This window comes from Scophthalmus maximus, chromosome 4, assembly GCF_022379125.1.
Source record: "Scophthalmus maximus strain ysfricsl-2021 chromosome 4, ASM2237912v1, whole genome shotgun sequence".
NCBI lineage: Eukaryota > Metazoa > Chordata > Actinopteri > Pleuronectiformes > Scophthalmidae > Scophthalmus > Scophthalmus maximus.
The window spans coordinates 25965369-25981581 of NC_061518.1; the positions used below are offsets into that span (position 1 = coordinate 25965369).

Sequence of the window (16213 nt, forward strand, 5' to 3'; positions counted from 1 at the left end):
TTGCCCCCTTTAGGCCGCTGTCAAGGGGTTTACAATGATGGCACATTCCACTTAGCAGTATCAGAAATATTGCGCTTTTCCATAGTGACCTACTCAAACCTACAACCCCATGCTTTTTGAAATGACTATTCTTGCACAATTCCATCAGATGGTTTTTTTAAGAGATGTTTTGTTTAAAAGCTAAATATATTCATTGGGATGGTTTGACTTAGTCTTATTTGACTAATGACTTTAAAGATGAATTCGTTATTAGAACGTGTGTTGAGTCAATTTCTCCTCAATGGCTAGTTGATTTATTAAGTGCGTGAACATTTGAAATACGACCCTTTTGACCTGCGTTTGGCTGGACATGATGAGTTTGTGCTGACGGACCTACTGGCAGGCCGGTGGACCTGTGAGAGGTTAAGCTGGACGACCTCTGAGGTGTCACACAACAGGTCGTATTGGGTCTTTGAGGTCCGCAGGAAGACAACAGGTCCTGCATGAGGCCGGCGTGTCTGCCACGGCAGTTTGCCAAACCAGGGCTTCGCAACCTTCTCATTTAAACATCTGCCCAACAGAAAAACAGAGTCCCCCTCTGTCAGAACTCAGTCGGTCAGGCGTTCTGACATCTCCACTGAACATGTCGTGGGACCTCAGACTGGTCATCATTGACTCTTGCACTGATGATACATGTTCGAGCTCCAGAAATAAAATGGTGTGTCCGTTAAAATGATATCCAAGGACAACTTAGAGAAGCAGATGCCTACAGTACCCCATACTCCATGAGGAGTGTGCTTATCTGCCATCAAAAATATCCCTCCATGTGGAGATTTTTAAATCTGCCAATGTACATGAAGGCGAAAAAGGGTCTGCGGTGAGGTTATCATCAATTTAACGATGAATGTTGCGAGTTAATTGCTCCTTAGTTTCACATTACTGTGTGGGAAACACTGGAGAACAAACAAACAGGGTTAAGAATTTCATGTCTGTGTAGCACAGCACTGGAAAATCGTTTCATTTTCAGGTCAGGGTTTCTGAGTCCGAGTCCGATGCTGGTCGAGAGCTTTGTAGAAAAGGCATTCGGCTAGAATGTCTGATAACAAAAGCCTAGTCTGATCTCAGTTTAAGTTTTGTGCGTTAAAGAAGTTAGGTTAATTGTGATTTCACAAACTCTGACCATGAATTGAAAGAACTGCAAGTTGTTTTCATGCAGATATGAGGTTGTAGAACACAGTACTAATGTTTAAACCAGAATAATCCTTTAAGGGCTCTACAGATTTGGATTTAGGCCTCTTTCAGGACTCTGATGCCAAAAGTTCCATTGATGTTGTGCAGCAGATTATTGTCCAGTGAAGGCGTTTCTCCAGATTCAAAGGCCTAACCCCAAAGAACAGGGCTCTCCACAAGGATATGGAGTATCAGTCAGTGGGAAAACGGAGGTAAAAGGTAGCTGTCTGGGGGGGTGTAAATTAAATTTGTCGCTGTAAAACCACAAATATAATGACCTCTAGTGCATTCTAATGCCACGTTTCCATCATATGCACAAATCTTGATTCTAAAATATTTATTGAGTTTGCCTTCTCAGTGAATCAGTGTTAAGAAGAGTTCGGCTTCTTGTGCAGTTTAGCTCACATAGTAACCACCAGATATTAGTAGCGGAGAATCATTCGACCTCATTCATTTATTTCTTTATTTGTATTGATTGAATGACACCTTCACTGTAAGATTTATCAAGACATGGCGCAGTGATGGTTAATGTATTATATTACTATAAACACTACAATAATAAACTCTTAAAAATATATTTTAAGGAGGAACATGCTTTTAATCCCATGTCTACTCCCAATTATTGTATTTCATTTCTTCTTTAATAAAGCTTTGGCAAAAAAAGTATCTCAAATAACAAAATATGTGGGTCAAGTGAATGTATTAAACCAGCTCAGCTGCTGCTCAACACCTATTGGCTGTTAGCGCGTCTTTGAGATGTTAAAAAAATGTAATGTTGATAAAGATAATTCATTAAATAGATATTCATTAAGCTCATAAACATCTGTGTGGCATATATGGAAATTAGAGCTGCAACAGTTAATGGATTAGTAACCGCAACTATTTTGATTCGATTAATCCGTTCAAGTTGTTTGTATGGAAAGAAAGTCACAATTCTCTGATTTCAGCTTCTTAAATGTGAACATTTTTTGTTCTCTTTGCTCTATTTAGAGAAAATTAAATAACTTTGGTGTTAGGACAGAACAAAACATCCTCTTGGAGTTACAAACACAATTGACATTTTCACCTTTTAATGGCATATTATGGACAAAACTACTAATCCATTTAATCGAGAAAATAATCAACAGATTAATCAATAATGAAAATAATCGTTAGTTGCAGCCCTAATGGTAAGTGCAGCTTTCATCTTGTTTGCTGTGCAATTGTCAGCAGTGTTTCCTGAAGTGTCCTTTCTATTGATGATGACCACAATGCAATTCTTAATGTGTTTGTCATCACTTATTTTGCTAATATTTGTTAAACACTGAAAGGGATCTGCTCTCTACTGATAGGACACATTCTCTCAGCTGAATGAACACACACACACACACACACACACACACACACACACACACACACACACACACACACACACACACACACACACACACACACACACAGATGCCTTCATATTGAGCATGGGGGGTGGGGGTGAGACTGAAGCAGACAGACAGTCAGGTTTCACTATCATCATGCTTGTGTTGTTTTAAAGTGGTTGTAAAACATGCACAATTGTTCCTCACAAATATTTTATTACTATCTATAATTGATGAAGTAGCCAGATGCACTTAAACGGTAGTCAGCTGTTTGGCCAGCAGCCTGCGATTATGGAAGGCTCTGCTAGAATGAATGCTAATTTTAGGTTTTAATGGAATTATAATGTCGGATAAGGGGAAATTTCAGGGACAAGTATAGTCCCTGAAATGAAGGAAAAGTGGTTGCAATTACGCACATTAGTGGCGGCCTAACATTTATATTGTACTATTGTTTAAAGCGCGGACTGTAAATGGTATAGGGAATCTTCTACCCCGGCAGAGGTGGTTTCAAATTCCGATAACGATTCGTGACGTTCCTTTTACCTATTCTCGTCCGTGTAAACTGAAGCCATGTGTTTGCAGATGTTAAGTTGTAGCTGCAGATGTTGTCTTTTTCCATCTTCATGGTTCTCTTCCACATGTTGTGTGATGGATGAGTCTGAGGTTTGATTTGAGAACTCAACTGTACTTTAGTGGCTCTCGTTTGACTTGATTCTTGTGTAGGTGGTAAAAGAGGTGTGATATGTTTTGTCTGTTGTGGTCTAAGGTACAAGTACAGTTTTTCTGGTCTGCGATAGAAGTAGCAGCAGAAGTAGCCACTCTTGTATTTCCGGACTCCTCGTTCTGTCTTTGCTGGTCATAATCCTTCTCCCGTTAAGAATGACTACATTCACTTCACTCTCCTCCATGTTTGTTTTTCTCCCATGTCCTCTTTTCATCAGTGTTGTATGGAAGTATGTAGTATTTAAACGATGGAAAGCTGTAAAGAGTGATTAGTGGCCCAGGTGGACAATAGAGCATAATATGAAGCAAGACATTTTTCTATCTTCACAGTCACACAATGACTATATATATATATATATATATATATATATATATATATATATATTCTGGTATATTATTTGTCTGAAACCTTCAATATAAAGGCTTCTGAAGGTGTAAAGCACTTTAATGAGGAAAGGTTTTGGGTGGCGGAGGACAAATTCTCCTGATTTCTTCATATTCAGAACATGTTTTATAATATGTGATAGAAAATATTTTTTGTAGTACCTCCCCTTTCAACTTGTCATCTGAAGTTATTTGCAGATTTTTATTTTTCATTTGTTTTAACTCACTCCTCATCATCATCCTTGTGCATAGCGTTTGCTGTCATCTCTTGGTCTCTAAATACAAGCCACATGGCCCTCTCATGTTTTCCAGGCAGTTGGCTGGTGCTGGCTGATGCAGAGAATCCTCTTCTTGATAATTTGATATGTTTTACTGCTTTGCTTTCTCTTATCCTATACTTACATCATTGCTACTTTAGATCTGTGGGCTCTGCCGTTCTGCAGGGTATAGTGAAAAAAAAATCCATAACAAATTCATAATGGTGTACTTTCTGTACCCTAAATACCGTCCACCTCTGCTTGCAGTCTTTTCTGTATCACTGAATGAAACGATTAACAACCGTTTTCTGTAATGTTGGATCATCACCACAGCAACACTGGCAGAACATAACCAGTACACAGCGTTGCAGCTGCTGCTGACAGGCGGCTTTGGTTATGCCTTAGTAGACAAGCGGGTTAACTACTTTACCTATGGATAGAGTATGGTTTTGTGTGTGCACTGCTTCTGTGTGAGAAATATGAATTTCTCCTGTGTTTGGAACTAGTTGACTTGACACCACAGATTACTGTACAAGCTAAGATATTACTAACCATAACTCAAATTTGATCATGTCATTGTCCAGAATTGTTTACAGTGCAGTCTGTACTGACAAAAAAGCAGCATCCAATGACTGTCTGTTTTGGGGCTCTTGTTGTGTGTTATTACATGTTACAGATAATTCCAGTTGTTTGTTGTCTGACTGTATCTGTTGCATCCACTTTTGTGTGTTTGTGTTCACAGGACCTGGGCACAGACGGTTCCAGGCGACGTGGAGTTCTTCTCCAGTGAGGGCTCTGACACCTCCATACCCATCCCCATCGTGGCTCTGCGGAATGTGGATGACTCATACCCACCCCAGAAGAAGTCCTTCATGATGCTTAAGTACATGCACGACCATTACCTGGACAGGTACGAGTGGTTCATGAGGGCCGACGACGACGTCTACATTAAGAGCGAGAAGCTGGAGAGCTTCCTGCGCAGCCTCAACAGCAGCGAGGCCATTTTCCTCGGCCAAACGGGCATGGGGGCCCGGGACGAGCTGGGGAAACTGGCACTGGAGCCTGGGGAGAACTTCTGCATGGGGGGGCCTGGGGTCATCATGAGCCGCGAGGTCCTCAGGCGGATGGTGCCCCACATCCGGGAGTGTCTACAGGAGATGTACACTACCCATGAAGACGTGGAGGTAGGGCGATGTGTCAGGAGGTTCGCAGGGGTCCAGTGTGTCTGGTCCTATGAGGTAAGATGGTTTCCTTTTGTTTTCATGTGATGTTTTTTATGTTATTGACTCCAACACACATATTTCAGAAAATGGAATCAAGCCAGATGGAATACTTGATGACCCTAATGTAGAACTTGGGAGTGTTGATTCCTAAACTGTTAGCCAGATGCACAAGAGAATTGAAAGGCAGGTGGGTGCATATGTTTCGAGATCAATTCAAGATGCCCGTTTTTAGAAGTAACCAACAGCTGTTTTTCTTCTCTATCATTGTAATCCAGTGATAGTCATCTGTCCAAATGGTAAACTAATACAGTTTAATAGTATAGTTTTTGTTATTAAAGGGGCAGTAAGTGATTTTCGAGAGAGCTTGTCTCTTTGTTGTTGAGATTTTACAGCTCTGACCGAGCCGCAAACCCGGGACCTCGGTGTGGGAGACCGATGCAGTTGCCGCGCCACCTGCCAGGACGTCTTTTAAGGTGTCGACGAGTAATGTTTACAAACTGCACTAGCAGTGTTGTGTGGTGCCGTCCGCACCATTTTTTGTTTTTCGATTTGTAGAGCCACGGCTGAGCCGAAAACCTGGATCTTTTTTCAGCGTACAAACTAAAGTGACAGCTAACGGACCGTGAGGAAATATTCACAGATTTTTACAAAATGTGTATTGCTTTAGAATCGCTTACTGCCCCTTTTAATAAATATTGTCAGTGCCATCCGGAAAGACAATTACTGTCAAGCAAAGAGAAAAGAGGCTTTGTGCCTGATGGAGTCACAGTCAGTCTCAATGTAGTTCTGTGAAAAGATGTTTAGATTGTTATCCAGCATGCAACATCCATCAGTAAGACGTCTGATCGGTCCCAGAGTCCCTGAGTGTTTGACCAGTTGGTCACCATGAGGTCACAGTGATGCCTATGTTTGTGTGTTGGACCTGGCCTTGGGGTGACCTTTAACTGAGTCACAGTTTATAGAATAGCATTCCATTGGCTGGCACTTGGTGTCCTGCCTGAACTATTGTGTGATGTTTACACAACAAGGTTTTGTGTTGTTTGAATAGTGGCACACAGGTATCTTAGTTTTCAAGTGGTCTAATTGCTCAAACATAAATCTCTCCGAGCACACAATGCTCACCGCTGACATGTGCAATTACAAACACAGATCTAAGTTCAAATCGGTCTTCATGCAGTGTGATATTAGTCGAGGGTGGAAATCGCCTAAACTGGCCTGTGTGTTCAGAGGCAAGTGAATATGCTGTGAGTGTGAAAAAGGAGCAGTTCCTCTTTCTCACTCAGCTTCTTCCTCACTGTGAGGTTTCACTGTAAATTCAGTCATGTCAGGCAGCTGGATTTGATGGCATTCAGTCGTTGTTGAGACTCGTGCAAATGTTGTCATCGTTTGACGCAAGGATCACTTTTAAGACGGCGCTGTGCTATTCAGATCGGCCCACCTCCGCAGAGTTGAAAAAGAGATGCCACAGCCTCGTCACCAGAGGAGAGTGCGTTTCCAGTGTTCACCTGCTCTCTGACATGTCTGGACTCGGCTGTGCCGCAGACCTGTTGCTTATACGACCGCTGTTCACATGAATCACAGCACCTTTGAAGCTCATGCAAATCACACAGTGATGTGGAGCTGTAATGCATTGACTGTGTGAGATGGTAGGAGATCTGATCCGTGAATGAATGAATGAGTGATCGTATTCTCACCTTTAATTCAGACTTCAAGGTAAAACTGTCAAATGTTGTAGTGGGCATTGAAGATGCACTGGTGGGTAAACACTATGTAGTACAACTGAAATTTATATTTGCCAAATTATCTATACAGACTTAAGGATGATAAACATTTTGTATGGGACAGGCAAAATGTCTTCATCCTTTTGACTTTTAAATTGGCTCATGAAGATGAAAGACAGAGCTGCTATCACAGTTATTGGTGAAGAGCAGATTGATGAAGCTGAATAGGTTTTTTGTTGTTTTAGTGCTTCGTACAACAATAAAAGTCTTGTCCTTTCTGACACATCTTCTACAGATAGAGCCATGAGCACACTCCTCTCATAGGTCCGGACTGTATTTTACCCACGTCACGTCAGAAACTACAACAGTTCATATTGCTTCTATGTTGTCTGATTTTTTTTTCCTCTTTGTATGTTCAGGCTCTCAGTCAGTACACTTTGTTGATGTGAAGGGTTCATGTCTATTAGGTTATGCCTCGGACACACTACTTTTTTTTTAAGTCGTAAGATCGCTGTGCCGTTCATACTACACGACGTGCTGTCTTCAGTCGTTGTGCTGTTCACACTATGTGACTCCTTGGCGACGGGGGGCCACACACTACATGATCCTTCACCAGGAGAAATCTTTAGAAAGTACATTTTGTCACGAAAACACATGCGAGGAATGACAGGGGGAAATACACGATACCTGCGTGAAACAGGAATTGTTTGTCACCTTCACGATGGACGTCCAAAAGAAACTGTGTTCAATGTATTGAGACATGGGACATATTCAGACAGGGGAAGTAGTTTGAGCGGTTGCTCTGTGTGTTGTGTGGACGGAGAGAAATAACTTAACATGTTAATACGTGGTTCCAGCTCGTGTTCACACTCATTATCTGTTGCAGTGAAAACACGCAACACGACAGAAACAAGTCCTGCAAATAGTCTGCCCCGTAATTTGTTCAGAAACACGGAAAAGGCAAAGGCAGAGAATATGGGTGAAGAGTGTTGTTGTGCTACAGTTCCTTCCCCAGGGTTTTGCGGTTGACGCTCTCACTGCCTTTCACATCACAGCTCACACTACAGGAGATGGGTTCCCCGACTTGTCCAGATATTTAGCCTCCTAGACATGTCTAGGGGGCTAAGGCCTCAGCGAGTCACTTTGATTGCATCGTTGTAGGTTCACACATAGCGATCGAGTGCCAATTTGCGAGCCCTGATTTCAAACAGATCATCCTCCAATTTGCTGCGAGCTCCAGAATTTGTCGCCGAGCAGAAAATCGGGCTTAAAATTGTGCAGTGTGAACTCGGCATTATTCGTTTACTTCTAATACGGCATCTCAAGATGTGCATTGTTGATGAAATTTAACGTGAGAAAATACGAAAACGTGAACTCCTATTGTCCAGTATTGATTTGTCTTATTCACCCTCGTTTTCCTCTCATTAGTAGTCAGACATATTTAACTGCCCTTTACACTTAAATGTGTTGTTAGAAATGCACCAATCAGCCAAAGCATTAAAATCGCTAAGTGGCTCTAATGTTGTGCCATGACCTCATACCTAGGAAACACACAAGAATGTATGGGTAATGAAACCAGATGTGCCAAATCAGTGGATGAATTCATAATATCGGACAGTCTCCCCTCATGCAGGATGTGTCATCATCAGGGATGGGTACCGAGGACCCGCAACCTTTTGTTACCGGTACATAATTGGGTGAGTACCGGAGTACCGATAAGCTCCAGGACAATGGGGCCCGCTACCGGTATTCACGTTATTTCACCGCCCCCCAATGATGACGATGCCGCTGACGCTCGGCGAAAGGTGTGGGGTCGCTTTACCAGATGCAACGACAATGCAGCTAAATGGTACATTTGCAAAAAAAAACTGTAGTCGCGAGCAAAACACCAGCAACATCACGAGACACCTGCAAATCAAACATAGTAGCTTTAGCAAAGCGGCTAGCGTTAGCAGCGTTTAGACGTCCTCAGTGCAGGCTCCGACTCCGAATAATAAGGCTGTCTTCAGCCTCGTCAGGTCAAGGTAACACTTGTCAATATGAATCAAAGTCTTTAGTTATCGACGCAAATTTAAGACACGTCGATAGAACTTCGACAGAACTAAGTCCGTCCACGTTTTGACAGGCAACACGAACAGCCAATGAGAATGAGAATAGCGCCGTGCAGAGAGCGTAGCCGGCGTTTGGGCTTGTGCAGCTCATCAGTCCGTCAGGAGTGAGAGCGAGATAAGACGGAAAATGACGACGGCGTTACAGAAGAAGACGTCCCGAGGGACACGAGGCTCAAGAGACTAGGGCCTTTTTGAAAAGAATATTTAAAGTCCCACAAGAGGCAGGGTAGTAGCATGCGCTGCAAACGGGGTCGAAGGCAATTTGTTGTAATGATACGACCACATTATACAGCAGCAGTTGTATAATGTTCTACAGTACAACTTCTCACAGAAAATTAATGATACTTAAACCAACCTTGGTTTAAATATTATGATATCTTTACATCTCACCATGGCATATATCTATCAATGTGAAAAAAAGATTTGAGATAAGATTTCTTTCCCGTATCGCCCAGGCCTAGGATGACAAGCTCGCCTCACCCCCCCCTCTTAAGGCTTAAAAGTCTGATATTTCTCAGAAGAGACGCAACAAAGATGTCCCTGTGACAATGACTTGTTTCATGACGTTACCCCTCTAGCAGTAATAAAATAACAGTTGAATCGCTAAGCATCTTTTCATGTCATCATGTCTTAATTGTCAAGTATCGGTATCGATAAACAGTAACGGTCTTGGTATCGATAAAATCCTAACGATACCAATCCCTAGTCATCATCAATCATGACGGACACTTTTGTGGAATCCTTTAATTCTAATGAACTGCGTACATGATGTGTTGTTGCTGTTAGTCACATTCACTCATTTCAGTGTAACCCTTGAGTTTAGTGAATGGCAGCACTTCCCCTGAATTTCCATCAGTGCAGCTAATGCTTCAGTGTTATTGTTTCTAGTTGAGTCAGCAAACCTAGTTTGCTACACCGAGAGCAGTACGAACAATACATGATGTTCCTGTCTTTGCAACATCTCAGCAACACGACCAGGTCTCCGCCTTTTTTAACAGTTCTCATCTGAACTGTCAGACTGTTGTGGCACAAGAGGCTCTGAATGATCATTTGATTTGATTTGAAAAATATGATAAGATAAGATAATAATTTATTAGTTCTGCTATGGGGAAATTTGCCACAATCTAATCTATAGGTGGTTTAAACTCCAGCATACACCTTGGGGCCAACTGAGAGTTAGAGCACTTACAGACTAGACACAGATAGATGACATCTCTGATGGTGGCGAGAGACCCTTTTGTCTGACTGTTGACCATGGTCAACCTGACGGACGTCTTCTGCAGCTAGGCCAGCCCTGTCACAGAGTGACTGTAAAGGCCTTGTCTCTCCCAGCATATGCTATCTTAGCTTGTTGCCATGGTAGCCCGTATAGGTTTGGAAGGTTGTTGTGGAAGAAAACGTCTCTTCTCAAATACGAGAAAGGCAGCTTGACAAAAAGAGGTCTACATATAGAAACACAGATTGGTTTTCTGGCTCTATCTGGTGAAATCCTTTCATGATTAAAGGTCTTTCCAAGCATGCATTGTACCAGAGGCTTTTGGAGAGAGGTAGACAACCCTGGATTGGGTATCAGTCTGGTATAGGCCGAACACGCAACCGAGCTGTTTGTTAGACAATCAGATAGCTTTGGAGAAAAAAAAACCTCCCAGTATGGTATTGGATTGTGTGGGGGGGGGGGGTCTGTATCTCACAGTTTCCGAGACTGACAGTCCGATGCTGATCGGCCAGCACTGCGGAGGTGTGAAAGGTGCCATGGATAGAACTTCTCCCTCTAGGTTTCCTTTGTGAGGCACTCTTTCTGTGTATAATCAAGTGTAACACTATGAATGGCTCCCTGGAGACACAGACTGAAATGTGTCCAATTATCTCTGTAATATATCTGTTTCCTCCCTCTCTATGACGGCCTATTTTCATCCCACTTACGATGGTGGCCGCTCAGATCAGGTGTAAACACTGCTGATGTCTGAAACAGTCTGACAAACTAGGTATGACATTAACTGGCCTCCAGTCACAGTGTGTAAGTGGTTGGGTTCAACGAATGCAATACATTTTGACCGGTGACAGACAATGATTGGAACCACTGCTGAATCAACTGCTCAGTGTCGTCCAAACAGCTGTATCTCATAAGACCAAGAGCTCCTCCTCTGTGTTCTTTCCACTCTGATTATTTGGCAAGTCAAATTGTTTTTGTTTTTATTATTTTCCATGTTTCTAAATGAAAACCTTGAAGGAGTGATGTGGTATGAAGGTCTACTGCCCAGCGATCTCTTTGGAAAAAAAAATGATGTGCTACTACTCCTCACAACTTCTCTTGTGAGGAGTAGTAGCACATCATTTTTTCTGGAAGTTTAGGAATTGTCTCAGATTGTTATGTTGTCTTCACATTATTAGGGCTGCAACTAACGATTATTTTCACAATCGATTAATCTATCGATAATTTTCTCAATTAATCGATTAGTTGTTTGGTTCATAAAATGGTGAAAAATGTTGATCACTCTAGTTGCCGATTAATTTAGTTATCAATTACTAATCGATTAATGGATTAACTGTTGCAGCTCAACACATTATTATCTTATAAATCTGAGATGTGATGATATATCCCCCCCTAGCATCTTCCAAAACCACGACCATAATGCAAGTTAATACATAAAACTAAAAGAACTAGATGAAGAACTATTCAGGCGTAGAAATGGATATTTCTGTTCATTCTTCAAATTGTGAGTGGAAGCAGTAGGGCCTGCAGGGCAGAATCATACAGTAGAAAAATGGAGGGAAGCCTCTGTTATTGAGTTTTCTTTTGTTTGTTTGTTTTGCTTTAAAAAAAAATTCTGGTCCTAGTGTTCAAGCTTCAGAGGGGCCTACATTTCTAGATCAGTCATGTTGCTCTAATGCTAGACCAATGCACAGGAAGTCAGCCGCCCACACTCCCACTGAGCAATGCCTCAACATGCCCTTATCTCTGAGACTGTTTTGCACGCGGCCCTGTCACACTCGTTCTGTCATTCACAGTAAAGTTCTAAAGTGTGAGAAGAAGCCATTGACTCTCAAAGTATTTTCTCCACTGTAAATACTGACCATTGCTTTGTTACTTATTTTTATTTTTTATTTGTCAAGTCGTGTTTTTTTCAAGTTACTCCAATAGCTATGAACCTCTTCCTCCTTTATGGAGAGGAAGAGGAGAGAAAGTTCCAGACAAAACAATGAACAAATTCATCCCAAAGTGATCCAGAAAAGTGGGAGTGAACCGATTCAAAGATTGTGTTAAGATTCATCTTCCCATGATCTGCACATCTTGTACAGAAGAGTATTCAGAACCCTTCCCTCTTTCCCACATTTTAATTTTGAATGGATAAGTTAAGGCCTATCACTCTCAGCCCACTAATCAATGAAGACAATGGCACAAAAGTAAAAACAAAAACCTGATATCTTTCGTTTCCAACAGTATTCAGACGCTTTGCTGTTGCACTCCACATTGTGGTCAGGTCTCATCCTGTTCACTCTTCGCGACAGAGTTGTAGTCGAGGTACTGGAGCTTGAGTCTGAGTCCGAATACACTCAGTGCTTTAGTCATCTGAGTCATCAGAGCTCAAGTACAAGTTGAGTCACAAGTCCTGAGTATCAGGAGTTTTTCAAAATTCATGTACAGACAAGGTTTATCTATTTTGTTAAATAGACAAAACATATTTAATAATTATATTGTTTAAAAATGTCTCAGTGAGAAAATGTTGCATTGTTTTATCGAACTGATACAGCACATCAGATGCTACAGCCAGCAGGAGACTCGAGTCGAGGAGTCTTTCAATTAGTGATTAGGGCATGAAAAGTACAACATGATTTTCCATTGGTCTAATAATCCCTTAAGTATTACAGTCTCAGTCAGCTGTTTTAATATGTGATTGTTAAACAGAAGATACAGGGGTTTGCATTAATTCTGAAAAGTTACCATGTCTCTTCTTTAAACTTTGGAGATGTGACGTCATACAAAACGTGTACAGATAACTTTGCTTAAAGGAATATTTGACTGCAGAGCCAGCAAATGTCACCCTTAAAAGAGACTCTGTGTCATGGAGACATGTGATATAATTTAGCAAATCAGCACACGCTCTAGGTGGCAATCTTTTTATTGTGAGCGAAGCATGGAGTGAAAATGTCATAAAATGTCACCGTCCCTACGACTTGCTGTAAAAGTAGATCATAACTGACATCTTCGAGATCAATAATGATACAAGATTTTCAATTCCTCCCTCCTCATTACTGTGCATCTGTGGACTGTATGTGTCTGTTCTGTCCTGTTGTGGGGGATGGCCCAACATGTGGTGGCCCTCGTGTATTTTCAGACATCCTGTGGTCTGCGCTCTGTGTGCTTCTCCTCGGTCTCCTCCGCGTCATGCTAAAAGTAGGCCCCGCGAGCGAGGCCCAATGAGCAAATAAATGTTTACACTCGAAATTCAAAAATAAACAGGAATAGAAGGCCAGAGTGCTGAATTAGCATGAATCACAGCACTGCAGCATGAAGTGCAGGCTGTGTGTGGCTGCAGCTGCAGTGAGCTGGTATGCGGGATGGGGATGCTTTGAGGAGGGGGGTGGGGGGTGGGTGAGTTAATGAGACAGAGATTTTGTAGGGCTAGCAGTGATGACTGGAACCTGTGAAAGCCTTCAGAGTTCACTTGTGTCTCCTTCTGTAAAACATTTTGCATCTTCCTCTGTGTTACAAGAGACTCAATTCACTAAGTGCCGCTCTTGTTCTGCCTTCTTCGATCATTGTAATAAATGTATCAATGAATTATTACTTCTCAGAAAAAGACAATGAATTCATATTAATGAGCCATAAAGCACACTAAATCAGTCACTTTTAGGTTACTGGAGATATTCTTCTCTTACGATCAGTTTATAATAATAATCCTTTCCCTCTTCTCAGTTTTCTGTTGATGTTTTCTGTTTCCCACGCTTTATATTTAAATCGAGAAGTGCAAAAACAAATGGCTGATTAAGCGATTCTTGATGAGTAATGATGATAAATGGTGATTTATTACTAATAAGACTGATCATTAATCCTATTTTCTTCCACAATATCTGATATTGATGTCTGACAAAATGTTACAACAATAAAATAAATTTATTACATACATAAAACTGGAATTATAGCCCAGTGTGAATAATACACACACTGCAAACCTGCACAGAGAAGGGTGTTATGGGTAACTATACATCACAGAACCTGCTAAACATCCCAGCTCACACGCATATCTTACATCTCCTTTTTGATCGGTGCCTGGTTAAACGTAGAAGAGTATTGAATAGTTATGCTCACACCAGAGCCTGTCAACTCCCATGCACACAGACACACAGTAGTAACATTCTGCCAGTATTCTGCTTGTAAATGTCTCATTCTTGGAGAACAGGATGGATGATCACAGGACAAGAGTATGACTCCACAGGGACGTAAGAAACCGTAACATCCTCTGTCTGACCGTATCACGGCTCACTCCCCACTCAGTCTGTTTTCAGCATGGACGTCAGTGAGTTTACTGAAGTGGTAACAAGCTTCATAGCAACTCTTATCAATGATGTCATCCCCACTGTGAAAGACACCATGGGTTGATGGATTCATTCTCACCATGTGGGCGTGCTGCTGCTTGCAGCTCGGGACTAGTTGAAGATGTAGTGGAATACAAAGAGGGGTCCTACAGGTTGAGACCTGCAGTTAAAGTTAAGTAGACTCTTGTTTTTATTTCTATAATCATTATCCTCTAAATATGTGAGAAATAAATCTTTAAATCTTTCCTCCTAAAATGACCACCACGATATCTTATCAAAAAATAATATCAAAAAGGGAAGCAGCCCAGCTCTAGCGTAGTGTCGGAGGCCTGTAAAAGGTGATAATGTCCTTGAGGTGAGCGGCAGCATGACTTCCTCAGCAGCACTGAGACCATTCAATCACCACCCTGCATGCCAGCTGAAAAACAAGCTCCAACACAGCTAATGGGAATCACAAGGCTGCATTGCTAAGGGCTGTGGGTCCGCTCCCTAATCCTAATTTCTCTTGAGTGGCCTGAGGGCCTGCCAAACCTGCGACCGAGCCACTCACTGTGCACGTACTAAATGCGCTCTCATGTTGCCAACAACAGCGCCATTGTGTTCTCGCCTTACTGACACTTTTCTTCTCCCCCATTCCTCCCTTTTTCTGTCTAAATAAGATGTGCACATGTTCTTATTAATTGGCTTCTCTTTCACAGCCAGTTACACTTGGCTTCATAACTAATCTGATACATATGGATCAGATTAGTTATGAAGCCTGTGTTTCTCCTTAGATATTCAAAGGGATGTGAGGGAAAGACTGTAGGAGGAAGTGGTAAATAATCATTCAAGGAAATGCTAAAACATGTGGAGTGTTTGCAGTGGAAAATGGATATAAATCAGAACAGTCATGTTTATCCTTACAATGTGTAACCAGCAGTGGTTGCATTTCAAAGGCCCCATGAAAAAATCTCTATGTTGTCTGGTTCAGATTCTGATATCTGGATGATACCAGTGCATTAAAAAAATAATATCTTATAAAACATGTTTTAATAGCTGTATACTAATAACCCTGTATGGTAATGTTATCGCTATCATTGTTGTTTGGCCTGGATCAGGTTAAACTTTGAAAATAAGATAGATACAGGTAGATGGCTGTCAAACTAGATTCTTTTATTATCTAGTTTGACAGCCATAACTAAAAAAGAACACAATTAATTAAATCTAGCAATAAACAACAATTATTTCCGTTAAATAGCCACAGCGTATAAAATGAAATAGCTTTATAGTTTTAAACAGTACAGTAACAGTATAAAACAGCAACTTGAAAACAAAATAAATCTAGGAATAAATAACAATTTCTTTAAAAATCTTTTGACTTGCAGCAACAGATTAGAAAAATAATAGACCTTTAGTCAGTATAGTTACAGTAACCGTACAGAACAGTGAGATGTTACATGTTGCATTTTTACTTGTGGGACTTTCCAGCTTGAAATATTATCAATGTGCTGACATTTTCGCTAGCTCTGGCTTACACTACCAGAAATCACTTATTCTTCATTGTTCCAAAACAGCTGTGAACCGTACTGACACTGTGGCAAGCACTGTTTATAGAGCGGCGAAGCAGAAGTGATATCTGGTTAGGGTAGGGCAATATGGAAAGTGCTGTTTTATCTGGGTGCAACTACTTTAAAGTAGTGGTATCAGTTTGGT

General features: G+C 41.4%; 1 protein-coding gene across 1 annotated transcript in view; it reads left to right on the forward strand.

The window, feature by feature from the left end:
• Positions 1-16213, forward strand: part of chsy1 (chondroitin sulfate synthase 1) — a 60023-nt gene that overhangs the window by 1412 nt on the left and 42398 nt on the right. Inside the window, exon 2 of the mRNA XM_035628338.2 lies at positions 4671-5166. Within this exon, the coding sequence (XP_035484231.1) occupies positions 4671-5166 (496 nt within the window). The remainder of the gene's footprint in view (positions 1-4670; positions 5167-16213) is intronic.